The 14,578-nt window shown below is 39.5% G+C and overlaps 1 protein-coding gene across 1 annotated transcript in view; it reads left to right on the top strand.

Annotated features, from left to right (window-relative positions):
• Positions 1 to 14,578, top strand: part of Dcc (DCC netrin 1 receptor) — a 658,913-nt gene that overhangs the window by 602,746 nt on the left and 41,589 nt on the right. The window contains exons 24-25 of the mRNA XM_042055177.1: positions 3,977 to 4,203; positions 10,161 to 10,277. Coding sequence (XP_041911111.1) covers positions 3,977 to 4,203; positions 10,161 to 10,277 — 344 coding nt within the window. The remainder of the gene's footprint in view (positions 1 to 3,976; positions 4,204 to 10,160; positions 10,278 to 14,578) is intronic.

Here is a 14,578-nt window from a genome sequence, read left to right as displayed (position 1 = left end):
TTCCATGGCCAAAACCAGAGAACTGAGTTCTCTTCTATAGTTTCAGCCATTAAGCTAGGGAGACAACAGATGGGCAGAAGGTCAGGATGACAGCTGCCCTTTGTAGAGTTTGAAGACAAATTTCAGAAGCTTTAGTTAGGAGCACCTACCTGGTTTATTGCACACCTGCCGCACTGTGCAGGGAAGGGCTGGAGAGGAACATTTCTGAGCAGACGGCTCCTCTCTTGAAAAGTCAACCTTGTGGGAAGTGGAGTGGTGAATGGGACCTGACAAAACACACACAACCTGCAAATGAACCTGCAAAGATCTTCCCAGAATCTCACTGGTCAGCTAAGCACTGCCAAGAGAAGACTGGAATCTGAAAAAAGTTGATCGGCAAAGCTATCTGCATTGACTGGGAATCATGACTTCCTCTTTTTAGTTAAGTGCATGATTCACAACCAACAAAAAGCTGCTGCCTTTTCCCAGATTTGGAACTATTTTAAAATTATAGGACACCCGGGATGCCTGGTCATATAGTGAAAGAGATGGGGGTAAATGGAAGCTTAAACAAGGCACACATTTAAGCATGAGTCAACAAGAATTCTGGATTTATTCCTGGTTTTCAAATGTGTGTGTGTGTGTGTGTGTGTGTGTGTGTGTGTGTGTTTATCTGTTTGCTCCTCTGAAATAGGTTCTCAATTGTAGACCATGCTGGTATACCACTCACTATGTAGCCCTAAAACTCAGCATGCCTTTTTTACCTCAGCACCTTTAATGCTAGGATTACAGGGTTGATCCATCTCTCCTTTGCTTTCCACAAAAAAAATATTTTTTAGACTTTAATAATCATCTCTACATCTCTCTGTGTGTATGTATGCTTTTGTTTGTGTGTGTGTGTGTGTGTGTGTGTGTGTGTGTGTGAGCGCGTGCGTGTGCGCACGCACGCGCGCATATAAGATGACCAGTTCCCTGGAGCTGGGCTTATAGGTCACTATGTGCTGCCCTGACTAGGATATTGGGATTCAAACCAGGGTTCTGTTTAAGATCAGCAAGGGCTTTGAACAACTGAGCTACCTTTCTGACCCCAGTAAAAAATTCGGATCAGAAATTTTTTCATGGGCAATTCAAATATCAAGTTACCCTGATGAAGCACATGGTGTCATTCTGTGTGTGGGAACTGGTACTTCTCTGAAGACAGTCATGGCATGTTGAAGTCATTTAGCATTTTAGACTGAAAGAAAGAAAGACAAAACGGTGATCTGTGAGAAAATCTTCTATGCTGTCACTAGGAGTAGAAAACACATAGTAAGTGTTGCAGACCTGTTGAGGAGGTCAGGTGACATGCAAGAAAATGGATTCATATACAGGAAGCCAGTGATTATTGTCTTGGATACCAGAAAGCCAACAAGGACTTAAGTTTGACCTAAGGGATGATGTAGTGCGGTAGTAGAGGAACTCTGACTATTGTCTAATAAACCACAAGGCAGCTAGTAAGTCTGGAGCTCTTTGTCTCCTGTTCCCATCAGTATACTTCAGAAACACAGAAAGAATGCTGGGAAAATTCAACAAATTGTACTGTTGAACATTAATTGGAAAATGTTTGCAAAGCTTCTAAGTCAGTAATTGGAAAGGCGAAGTCATTCCCAATGGTCTTGCATAGGTGGTTATTTTTTTCATTAAGATTAGTTTGTTCGAGGGCTGGGAAAAATATGTCTCATTCATTAAAGTGCTTGTGCTGGATGGACATGGAGACTTCACTGGATCCCCTACAGCATTGCAAACCCCAGACATCTTAGTTCAGGTTCAGGGCTTGTGGAGATGGGAAAATATCTGGGGCTTGGTGGTAAGTCAGCCTAGCCTAATTGGTGTTTTTCAGGACTCTGATTCCAAAATAAGATAAACTGTTCTGGATAAATATCACCAAAGACTGACCTCTGACCTCCATACAAAGACACACACACCCACACACCCACACACACACACACATACACACACACAGAGAGAGAGAGAGAGAGAGAGAGAGAGAGAGAGAGAGATTAAGAGAGAGGAGATTACCTTGTTTTAGATACTTCCCAAACATTGGAAGCCATTTCCCAAATAAAGCAGTCACGTTGTAAATGAGGAAAGTAGAAAATACATGTTTCTAAGGACTTTTAAGGGCTTCTGTCCAAATCAGATTTTAGCTATTTGCATTCTGTCTTATATTATTTTTTCAAATTGAAGTTTCAAGTAGAGATTAACGTTTATGAAGTTAGAAAGCACAGTTGAAACTAGCTCTGGAGTTTGCAATAATCCCAGTTTAAGATTTTCAGCACACAGTTTCCAACACAACTCCTCAATTTTGTCACTGCACTGCAAAATTGCAAAAGAGCAATTTTACAGGCAAAAGAGCAACCCGAATTCTCAATAAAACTTTATTTACAAGACAGGTTGGGGCAGATTTGGCCTGTGAGCTGAAAGACCCTAGTTTCTAGGGTTCAGGGAAGGATCCCCCAGACTCAATAAGCCATGCCAATGGATGCAAATAGCAAGAGGTTCTTTAATGTTGAAGGCGCCAATGGGGAACTCAATACTCCAGTGAGACTGAGCCCCCCCTGGTATTCTTCCAGCAAACATTTATAGGGTCTCAGAGTTACATAATAGGGAACCATAGCAACAGCAATATCGTTGGTCAACTCAAATTAACATATGGGGGGATCAACATCAGGATGAAAACAAGTCTAAGAGGATGAAAACAAGTCTAACAGGATAAAAACAAGTCTAACAGGACGAACGAAAACAAGTCTAACAGGATAAAAACAAGTGCATTTTCTTTTGGTAGAAATGGTCCACAGCACTAACTGTACAGTAAACTGTCAGTATCTCTGGTTCAGCATATCTTATAACCTATATTAACTGTATAGATTGTGCACTTAAAGCTGTTACCAAGTTGTCAGACCCTTAAGAACAAAAACAAGACTTAATTAAGCCAGTTTTCAGCCAGTTTCTGCCTCCTGAGCTTTGATACACAAAGGACTGGGTGTTTTTCTCAAGACTGCTCCTGCCGCCCACAGATATCCATCCTGTTTTGCCCACTTGGCAGGTGCAGCTGGTCTCAAGGCTGTTTCTGCTACTCATAGGAATCCTGTTTTTCCTTAGTTGATCACAAAAAAATCTTAAGATGGAGACTAGGGTTGGGGGTCTTTCAGAGCCATAGTTTTGTGGATTGCTGCTGATACAAATGGTTAGTGTACAAGCACGGTGCTACTTTACTTTATACACAGAGTGCATTTGAGTCTCAGTATTCGCGAGTTGTGATAATCGCTGAAAAAAATGGGGTAGCTAAAATCTTACTGAAGCAAATAAGAGAGGTATGAAACACATTTTCAGAGAAGGGATCTTTCTTTCTCTTCTAATTTCAAAAAACAACTCTCATTGTGTTTGGATCCAGACATGACTCCAAGGGAAAGTGTTTATTCACCTAGGAATGTCCTCATGCGGCCTTTTGTTTTCAAATAGCAAGCATCCCAGTTGCACATTAAATTATACAGCTGAGGCATAGACTTTCTTCTAAGCTCAGATCTCAGCTTTTGGCACAAATTCTGGCCTTTTTTATTTCTCGCTGCCCTTTCAAAGCTACTCCTTCATTTATCTCTGAAACAGATGTTGCAGTCAGGTACCTTATGCCTAACTCCAAAGATTGGCATATGGCTCCCTCTAACCCATTGTCACCTTGTGCATGAATCTCCAGCTGCTGAAGCTGGTGAATGGCTTCTGGCAGGCTGCTGAGACCCCCTGGGGATTCAGCTCAGCATCTCCTAGAAATTTGTTGAGACTCTGGGGGGAGAAGAGGAAAGAAGGCCAACACAAGCCTGCCAATTTTGGGGTTTCATCTGATTCCTCCTGGGAGTCCTTTTGTTTCTTTTCTCTGCTTTTAACCTGAACTGACAAAGAAAAGAAAGGAAGCCCCCTTGGATAGAAGGACTCACACCTGCTCTCTCACTTTGTTGCATAGGAAACGGGCCACCCACAGTGTGAGCAAGAGGAAGGGCAGTCAAAAGGACCTCCGACCTCCTGACCTTTGGATCCATCATGAAGAAATGGAAATGAAAAACATTGAGAAGCCTTCGGGAACTGACCCTGCAGGAAGGGACTCCCCCATCCAGAGCTGCCAAGACCTCACACCAGTGAGCCACAGCCAGTCAGAAACCCAGATGGGAAGCAAAAGCGCCTCACATTCAGGTAATGATATTCTAGTAAAAGTGCTGTTAAAGCAATGAAGCTTGAGGCCAGCCGTACGTTTTCCACTTCTCAATCTCTGTGGGTTATTAAAAGATGATTCTAAGTTTGCTATTTATTCGTTGTTTTTTAAAAAAATATCTTTAGGAGCACCTGCAGAATGAAAATACCATTATTTTAGCATTCATTACCATGGAGATCAACTGTCATCCCCAGTCATATTATTATATGATCTCTCACTGTACAAAGTCATTTGAAAGCTGTTGGTCTACAGAACTAAATGAAGAAATGCAAATTGTTCAATAGACTGAATCATAATAAATGGTACACAGCAATCATTAAGAGTTCAATAAAGTAGTTCTGAAATACGCTGTTTTCTGGAGGTCATAGTATTATCTGAGTGTTTACTAAAAGGACAGTAGCACATAAGATGAGCTCAGAAAAAGCCACGAATCTCCTCTCAAGGTGGTTGCCAAAGAAGAGAAGGTTAAAATCAGTGTACTGGGCTTTGTCATTTAACAATTTCTAAAAGAGGGATTTTAGTCACCGTTTCTTCAAACACAGGTTAAATATTCCTCTCCTGGTATTTGAAGGTTGTCTTGAGCAATTCAAGGGCAAATTAGCCATACTAAAAACTGTAATCCAGAATTTAAAGATTCTCTTCCCTCATTGCTAGCTAGATTTTTGAATATGGAGACTTGGGTTTACAATCTGTTCCTTCAATCTTCTAGGACCTCCAAGAAGATTGGAATAATAAATGGGGCAGAAGAGTCATGGTCCATTTTAGAATCACATTTATGCAGTTTCCTGTTTGTTATTCGGGTTTTCATTAACATACTGAAAATATCTGAATATTTGAGTTATAAAGAGGAAAGGTTATTATTGCTTACAGTTTCAGAACTTCCAGTCTATGTTAGCCTGAACCTGTTGCTTTGGGCCCATGATAACACTATCAATCATGGTAGGAGTACATGGCAGATGATTCTGGCTCACCTAATGCTAGATGACAACCAATGCAAGAGAAGAATGATTCCCAAGAATCCCCTACTGTTCCCAACCTCTGAACTTCTTTCTAAATGTTCTCGCATATTCCAGTAGCCCCAGCAGCTGGCAGCCAAGTCTCTAATACATGGACCTTTGAGTGACAATTAGGAACCAGCCCAAAGAGCATGCCTTTCCATTTTTCCAGGCCTGTGAGAGAAAGGAGATGCCATGAAGAAGACTCCCGGAACTCTTCACCACTCTTCTCTGGGGGGGCTGCTAAATAACACCCCTATGCTGCATCTTTCCTGATGCGCAAGTGTGAGTTCTTCACACACTTGTGGAATTCCTCCACGACCCACGTTTATGGTATTAGAAATCAGCTCAGGGCTCTTCATGCACACCTGTGGGTCATTTCCTGTGTGAAAGTACTTACGAAGGTTTCAAGCCTGAGTAACAATCTGTATATCCACCCAACCGCTAAGAAGCTCCTGCATCCTTGCCAAGACCAGGCATAAGAGATCTTATACCTCTATGGGCCTTGTCTCATGTTACCTCTAGCTCTGTTGAGAAAGACACATGATAGGTCAGCAAGGCCACTACAGACCTTCCCTCCATCTTCAGAATGAAAGGAAAACAATTTTTTTTGCAGGAACTTCTGTTCTTCTCAGAGGATTCACCTTACAGCTTAATTCTGCGCTGGTCACCAGGGACAGCAGAATGTCTTTGCTTCCCAGTAGAGGGGGCTGACTCTATCTTCAGAATACTTTTCAAAGATTTCCAGGATGCCATTTACCCCCATTTTCTTTTTATACTGTAACTGCCCTTGGAGCAGTTAGACTGGTTTTGTGTCTCTCAGTAAGTACTAAGGGAGGCTTGACTCCGGTGGTGGCTGCTTGTTTTGGAATGAGAGGACACTTGTCCATTTGTCCTCAACATGAGGACAGCATTGCTTACAGGGGAAAAAAAAGAACACATTCCTTTCTTTGCATTTCCTACTTTTAATTCTTTTGTTTTGTTTTGTTTGTCATGGAGCCTGTCCTGGAACTAGCTCTTGTAGACCAGGCTCGCCTTGAACTCACAGAGATCCGCCTGCCTCTGCCTCCCGAGTGCTGGGATTAAAGACATGCACCACCACCACCTAGCTTTAATGCATTTTTGGAGACTGGGTCTCCAGTATGCCAAGCTTGTCTCAAAGTCCCAATGTAGCCAAGACACCTATTTCCTCTACCTTCTGAGTGCTGGAAGAAGAGGTCTGTGCCATCATGCCCTGGGTTAATGACAAATGAGGCAAAAGTGTCTAAGGAAAGATTCCTCTGCCAAATGCTATGCTTGTATACATTGTCTGGCAGAATCCCTACAATATGCTTTGATACAATATGTGTTATTCTCCTCATAAAATAAATGAAGCAACTTGGGTCACAAGCTTTGGGTCTTCTAGTTAGCACAGCAGGTTACACACACACACAGTACGTCATGTAGTCAGTGCTGTGGTTTACACAGTAAGTACTCCGGCTTATACTGTCAGTACTTTAGGCTATGTCATATAGGTTGCACAGTCGGTACTGTAGGTTTTATGTTCAGTATTATAGGTTCCATGGTCAGCACCGTAGTTTTCATGGTCAGTATTATAGGTTCAATAATCAGTACTAGAGTTTTCATTAACAGCACTATAGTATATAATGTAGGTTACATAATCATTGCCATAATTTCATAGTCAGTACTGTAGATCACATAGTACTGTAATTTTATCGTCAGTGCTGTAGGTTACATAGTCGGTGTTACAGGTTATATAATCACTACTACGGTTTCCACGTTCAGTACTGCAGGTCACATACTCAATAGTGTAGCTCACAGATCTGTACTGTAGTTTACATAGTCAATACTATCGGTTACATAGTCCCTAATGTAGTTCAGTGGTTCTCAACCTTCCTAAAGCTACTACCCTTTAATACATTTCTTCATGCTATGGTGACCCCCAAACATAACCTTATTTCATTGCTACTTCAGAACTATAATTTCACTACTGCTATAAATTGTAATATAAATATTTGATACAAAGGATATCTGATATGTGACCCCCCAAGGGAGTCATTCATAACCCACAGGTTGAGAATCACTGATGTAGTTCATTGGGCAAGGACTGTAGGTTACATAGCTGGTATTAGGGGGGCACACAGTACTGTGGCTTACATAGCTAATATTGTGGTTTATATAATTAATACTGGTAATCTGTGACCAAAAAAAATCATCCATCTTTCAAACCTATGTCTTAATGACCAAATTTCAATGGATTTATTTAGTAATTTAAAAAATTTTTTATTTAAATTCATTTATTTTTTATAACAATCTTTTCTCACTTTACATGCCGTTCCCAGTCTCTGCTTCCTCCCCTGATCCCACTCCTTCCATCTTCCCTGTGCCTTACCCCGCCATCCACTCCTCAGAGGGGTAAGGCTTCCCATGGGGAGTCAACAATGTCTAGCATATTACTCTGAGGCAGGACCCAGGCCCTCCCCACTTTATCTAGGCTGAGCAAGGTATCCCCCCAAAGAGAATGGGTTCCAAAAAGCCAGTTCAACCACTAGAAGGTGTTAACTTCTCTGTACATGAAACTGATTCTGAATAAACTCAAAACTCATGAGTAATATTTGTATTTCAACTGTAGAAAGAGAAATGAATAAAGCATTGACAGAACTAATATATTTTTCATCAAATACAAGGTTCCATTTGCTTTTTCTAATTTCTTCTCTTCTTTGTACTCCATGTACTTAACTGGTTTAAACAAAACATTTTCCTCCAACCACCCAGGTAGAGTGTCCTAGTAGTGTAATTTGTTGTAACTAACATGGTAGAAGTCTCAATGCAGTGATGACTCTCTTTTCGACATAATGGGTTTCAAACTTCTCTTCACAAAACAAAAAGAAAGACAAGGGTTGGGACCTCTTTATCTCCATTTTTATATATAGCATTACTTCCTAAACATGAAGCCCAGTACAACTCCAGCCCAGAAATCCCAAAGTTTGGCCCCTAATTTTCATATCTCATGCATAGAGAAGTAATTTTCAACATTGTCACTTTTGTATATTCAAAAATTTTAATATTGTATATTTTAAAAGACACTCAGTTTATTGAAAAAGATCTTTTGGAACCTAACTAACATTATTTGCTTTTAATTACCTACATGCTAACTAAAGATTTTGTATAAATTTCTCAACCCCGTTTGGACCAATGGTTTAAAACAGAGGTACTCTCATTAGGAAGCCCTCAGATGTGAGTACCGGCCCTGGTCTGGATAACTGATATTCAGATGCCCTGTTGCATCCTCTATCCTCAGTTGATGTTACTCTTGGGACCTGGTGGGAAGTTAGAAGGTTTGGCCTAGAAGGCAGATATCTTTGTTAATTATGGAAATATTTTCTAAGGTAAATTTGAACTCTAGGCCCATCTTCTTTTTCTGTGGCTTCCATCTCTCAGGTATGTGGTTTTCCTTTACAACCTGCTTCAGAAATATGTTCTGCCTCCCCACAGTCTAAAAGCAACAGGGAAATTAAATATGGACTCAAACCTCCAAAGCTGTTGATGATTGGAGGTATTTGTTGCAGTGTCAGAAGGCTAACACACTGCAAAATACAGAAAAAACAAATCTGTCCTTCAAAAATGGTATTGGAAATCCATTTTGCTAAAATTCTCAGTAGAGAAATGTAATTCTAAGCAGCTCATTCCTATAATTAAAATGTAGCTACAGAATCAGAAATATAAGGCCAGAGACACCCAATAGCATTGAATGGTTTATCTGAAAACTATGAAGGCATTTAATTAGCTGGATTTAGATGACTTATTTATTTATTTAGTGAGAATTAATACACATAGTAGATACTGCTCTAGTTTTTATTTCCACTTACTAAATATGATTTTAAATAATAAACAGGAAGAAATAATTATTTAATTGATCTTGTATAGTTCCTATTGTTTATTCTGCTTCTAATTTTTGAAGATTCCTTTTGTTATTCATAGTGATTTATAGAAAATGAGCTGCCATTCCACCAGGAAAAAAGTGGTAGAGAGAAATCCCTTTCATTTTATTTTATCAGAAAATAACCTGACTTAACAATTATTCTGGAAGCACATTTTACTGGTAATGCTCTATGGATAGTTTCTGCATCACCAGCTCATTTGAGACTTGAAAGATTTGTCACTTAAGTCTTTCAGCATGTGAGAACTGGAACATTACTTTGGCCTTCCTGGTTCCTGATGGGAAACCCACTGTCATTCAAAGTGTCACACCGCTAGACATGGATTAGATTGCTTTCTTCTCATTGCTGCGACAAATGTCACTGGCTCTAGCTTTCAGGAGTTTATCAGCAACATGCATGGCATATTTTGCTGATTTGACGATGAACTTTCATAAATTTATTAATTAATTAAATTATTATTCCTGTTTTTAAATATTGGGAACTTTTCCCTTTAAATATTTTCAATCCCATATTCCTTTTGTTTTTATTGCATTTTTAGATATCACATTTTCTACAGAGGAAAGATACTTTCTTTTTAAGCATTTCTCAAAATTAATGATTTTTGGATGTACCCATTATCCTTTAACATATGTGCTTGGCACTTTTGTTGATAATTATGTGTCTGTAACTGAGTGGGTTTGTTTCTGCGTTCTGCATTCTATTCTACCTATTTGTTTCTCTACTAGCACCACATACTACGTAAGTTCTGCAGTCGTGACTCTGAACTATACTTTGAGGTCATGTGTGGTAGTATCTCCAGCTTTGTTCTTCCTATTTTTATTTTGTTATTATATCATGCTACTTTGATGAAAATGTTTATCAAAAATCCGAGATTTTCTGGTGAAATAGAGGCTTCAAAGTATAAAATCAAATATATTTTTATATACAGGATTTTTTTACTTATAGGGATTTATATTTATTTTGAGATTATTACAATTGCTCTTATCATTTTTTTATTTTTAGGACAAGACACCGAGGAAGCAGGGAGCGCCATGTCCACTCTGGAGAGGTCCCTTGCAGCACGCCGGGCCACCAGGGCAAAGCTAATGATTCCCATGGAAGCCCAGTCTAACAATCCTGGTCAGTACAATTTAGTTACAAAAGGGAAAAAAAAAGTTTGCTTTGTTTCTATAAATATCAAATTATCAGAAATAATTACATTTTATCTGGTTATTACAGGTGAATAATTAAAGACTGATGCAAGTCATATCATTTACTTATCAGTCATGGTCATTGCTATATAATTATATCTTTTTATCATCTGTGTTAGCAAACAGATGGCTACAATTCCAGACACTATAATAATATGAATTTCTGTATTAAAAAGCTGAAATGTACATTGATATTATTGATCTGATTCTATCATCATCATCTTGGCTTATTTTTCTTATTTTTACTGTAGATGGTCCGGTTTTCATGCTTACACAACCTAGCTCTATTAAATCAAGAGTTATCAGACATTCACTTAGTACCCCTCCTTGTTGGAAGTTTCTGTCTCCCTCCTACATTCACTGAAGAAATTAGCATCGGGGGATCACTTCCTTTCCAATTACCTCCATGATCAATCTTGGTAATTACACTCTTCATGAAGATAATCCATCTGATTCCCTGAACTGTTAGCTTTTTATGGTCCCTGCAATGATATTGGCTCCTTCCCACCTCCATTCATCAATTCCATGTCAGACTAAACCAATGCATGGTGTCAGTTTCCATCATCCCTTCCTTCTAACTCCTTATTAATAGTTTCTGCACACTTATTTTATTGTCCCTTGCCAACAGTTCCTCCGTGCTTATGAGACTGCCAATCCACTAACTCTTCCACAATCCTCTGTGTCCCATCTCCCATAGGTCTTCACTGTTTTTTCACCTCATCTGCTTTGCTCCTCCTTCCCACAATACTTGAAAAGGGAAAAAAATCAACTGAAAAGAAACAAAAACAATCAGCTATAGTTAAAACCAGTAACCCCAATAACTTGTACCCCAGCACTTATCAGTTGAATGTGTCTGCAGAGCAATGCTCAGTTGCCTTCTGGGAATGTTTGAACCCAAGTCTGAGGTGAGCGTTCATCTGGAAATGCTTCTACATTTCATCAGTTGTTGGTGATTTCATTCAGGAAGATGAGTGTCACATTTAGTCTGATTTTCCTGAGTTCAGTCTCTTCTTACCAGTGTTATAATGGTATTTCCTCAGAGTTAGGGGGGCCGTTCAGAGTGTTTGCCTAACAGCCATAGAGGTTTGGCTTCAATCGCCAGCACCGAAGCCTGAGAGTGGTGGTAATGTTGTCAGCATCTTTGTTCTTCTATTTCCCCAGAAAGAGGAGTGTTGAAAAACGCTACTCTTCTTGGATTCAGCATTCATACTTCTTCTTTACCGCAACCGCAGTAGTTGTGCTGTAACTTTTCTTTTGTTGCAATCAAACACCATGGAAAGAAGCAATTTCTAAAAGGAAGGGTGCATTTAGGCTTCTCCTTCCGGGGGGAGAGTCCATAATGCCTGGAGAGGCATGACACCAAGTGGCTACAGTAGAAAGGTAACAGCTCCATCACACAAAGCAGAGAGCAAACTGGAGCTAGAAAGAGTATGTGGACTTTCAAAACCTTTTCCTAGTGACATGCTTCCTCCAGCAAAGACCAGACCTGCTAAACTCCCTGAGTAGCACCAGCAACTGGGGACTGAGTGTTCAAATACCTGAACTTTTGGAGGATATTTCTTATTTAAACCATCACAGTGACCAAGGCTGTCAGTGTATCTATGTTGTCTCACCAAATAGTAAACTGTCAGCTGAATGTGGCTTAAATTCACGTATGTAGTGGGGGGCAGAAAAAGATAGAGAGACAGAGAAAAATGCAGACACACATAAGAGAGAGAGAGAGAGAGAGAGAGAGAGAGAGAGAGAGAGAGAGAGAGGAAACACACCCATACAAACAAAAAAGACACATATCCAGAGAGAGGGAGGAGGAGGGAGGGAGAGAGATAAACATAAACACACGGGGACAGAGAGACACATAGAGAGATACTTTCCCCTTTGGATGTATTAAATCCATAAAGTTTTCTTCCTCCTTCCCATCGACTGTTCCTTATCTTTCTTCCCTTTCTTCCTGATTTTTAAGACTCAGAGTGAGCTAGGGCCCCTGCTTAAGGATGCTGCACCTATCTAATATAGTAACCACTGAGATAATGTCTATGGCCATAATGAGACAGAGATGCTGATGGTCTTAAATTGTATCTCTACCTTCCTTTATTCCCAGAATGCACATGAACTTTCTTATCAACTGTCCACTCAGCGTCTCCAAATACGTAATGGGTATCTTAGCTGGGATCAAATCTGTGGTTTTAGTAGTTCATAATCCCCTTTCCCCATCTGCAAAACTGTTTTTGGAACCGCATTTTTCCTCATTTCCAGAAATGGCATAACTGCCCATCATTTATTCTAGTCATAAACTTTAGTTTCATGCTTCTATTTCATTTTGTTGAGTTTTTTTTAAGTATTTGCTTATTTGTGCATTTCCCTCTGTGTATGCATGCACAGAGCCAGAGGGGGCACCAGATGCTTCAAATATGGAGCCACATGTGCTGTTGGACGCAAGGACTGTTATGTGGGTGCTCTGTTCCAAACTCTGGTCCTCATGTTTGTGAAGCAAATGTTCTTTACCACTAAGATGCTACCCCAGCCCCCTTTCTTTTTTATTCTGACTTTCTCACATTCTAAGTTCAATATTTCACTACAACCCCCATGCACTTCCTCAGTTCATTCTATTTGTTTGATTGCACCTTTTCTTCACCTTTATTTCTTTGACTTTAAGCTACTTCTATCACTTTATATAAACTACTTCTATATGCTTAAAAATTATCTGTCTACTTCAGCTGTTTATCTTGTGGTTAGTTACCCAGCATTAGTGATCCAAGAAATGTATTACCTCGTCTTATCCCTGGATACATGTAGAACAGTTTTAAATTATTACACAAAGCTCCATGTGGCCAAGCTTCTGTGCTGATCTCTAACATCACTTTTTCATATGTAATTACATGTGAATCCACTACAGCAGGTAACCCTTCTTTCTATGGCTTGGGTAACAGCAGGCACCATCTCGGGAACTTGGTGAGGGTATATACTAACAATATGTGTTCGTCTCTTTGAATGGATTAACTCTCTGTTCCTCTTTTCTCATTCTCTCTGTGTGTCTGTTTCTCTCAATACCCTTCTCTAATGTTCTAATACAATTTATTTTAATATAATATATTTTTGCTGTATTTACTCTCTTTACTATGAACATAAAAGGTTGGCTCCTAGGCACTACCATTCTGCCGAATAAACTGATGAGAGAACTAAGGATCAGAGAGTTTAACTGGCTAGATCACACAGTTAGTGATTAGAGTCAGAATTAAAACAAAATTCTGATTTCAGTGTTCTAGTTGCTATTATTCTCCTAGCTGTAATACTTCATAAAGCTTGCGTCTTCTTTCTTGCAAACCTTTCACTAATAGAGTAATACTGTACTTCACTATCTTGTTTCTGAGGCTCTAATTGCTGTTTTGCTGATAGGGAACGTCTATCTGAAACTGTTACTTCTAAAACCATAGCTGTGCTTCAGAATGTTTTGGAGGCCATTAGATCCATATGTTGGTGCTCTGTCTCGATTCTCATATCCCATTGATTTTTTCATCACAGCAAACAAGCAAAGAAAATAACCAAACACGATATTACAAACTCATGAAAGTATCGGCTCCAAGCTGGTTTCTCACTACTATACCTTCAGCTTTTCCAAGGAAGACTGATAACCGGTCCCTGTAACTGCATCACTTTCCTCTGTGCTATTAGAATTTCTCGATAGAGAGCTGCACCCAACCAAGTTTATGTGCTTTCAAACACCAGAGCAGATGTGGATGATATGATAAATACCTTTCAAGTCATGTCATCTAGAAAAATGTTGGCTCACTTGTTGGAGGATTCATTTTTATCAAGAATAGGGAGAACATCTGATAAATCTTCTGATGTACTAAAGGTAGTTTAAATTGTTTCTGACTATGAATAAATGCATTTTAAATGGAAGGTAAATCAAATTAAATTTGTAAATATTGAGAACTTTTGATTGCCATTTAACATGGCAAAACATTACCAATTATAATTTTGCTCAATTCTCACAATATGAAAATGGAACGAGACTGTCCTGGCTGCATACAGGGAAAACAGTCATGGACTGCTTAAGAGCCTTTCCCCAGAACACGGCTGCACACACTTGAATCTCTAGTGTGCACTGCTTCTTCACAGACAAAGATGCCTTTCATGATGCCTTTCATGATGCCTTTCATGCTTGGCATTATTCACCTTCTTTTCATTTTTTCTCTGTTTTAAATGGTTTTTGAGTGTATTATATTGGGT

This window comes from Arvicola amphibius, chromosome 5 (genome assembly GCF_903992535.2).
Source record: "Arvicola amphibius chromosome 5, mArvAmp1.2, whole genome shotgun sequence".
Taxonomy (NCBI): domain Eukaryota; kingdom Metazoa; phylum Chordata; class Mammalia; order Rodentia; family Cricetidae; genus Arvicola; species Arvicola amphibius.
The sequence above is the reverse complement of the archived record's forward strand: the minus strand, read 5'-3'. Positions and strand labels throughout refer to the sequence as shown.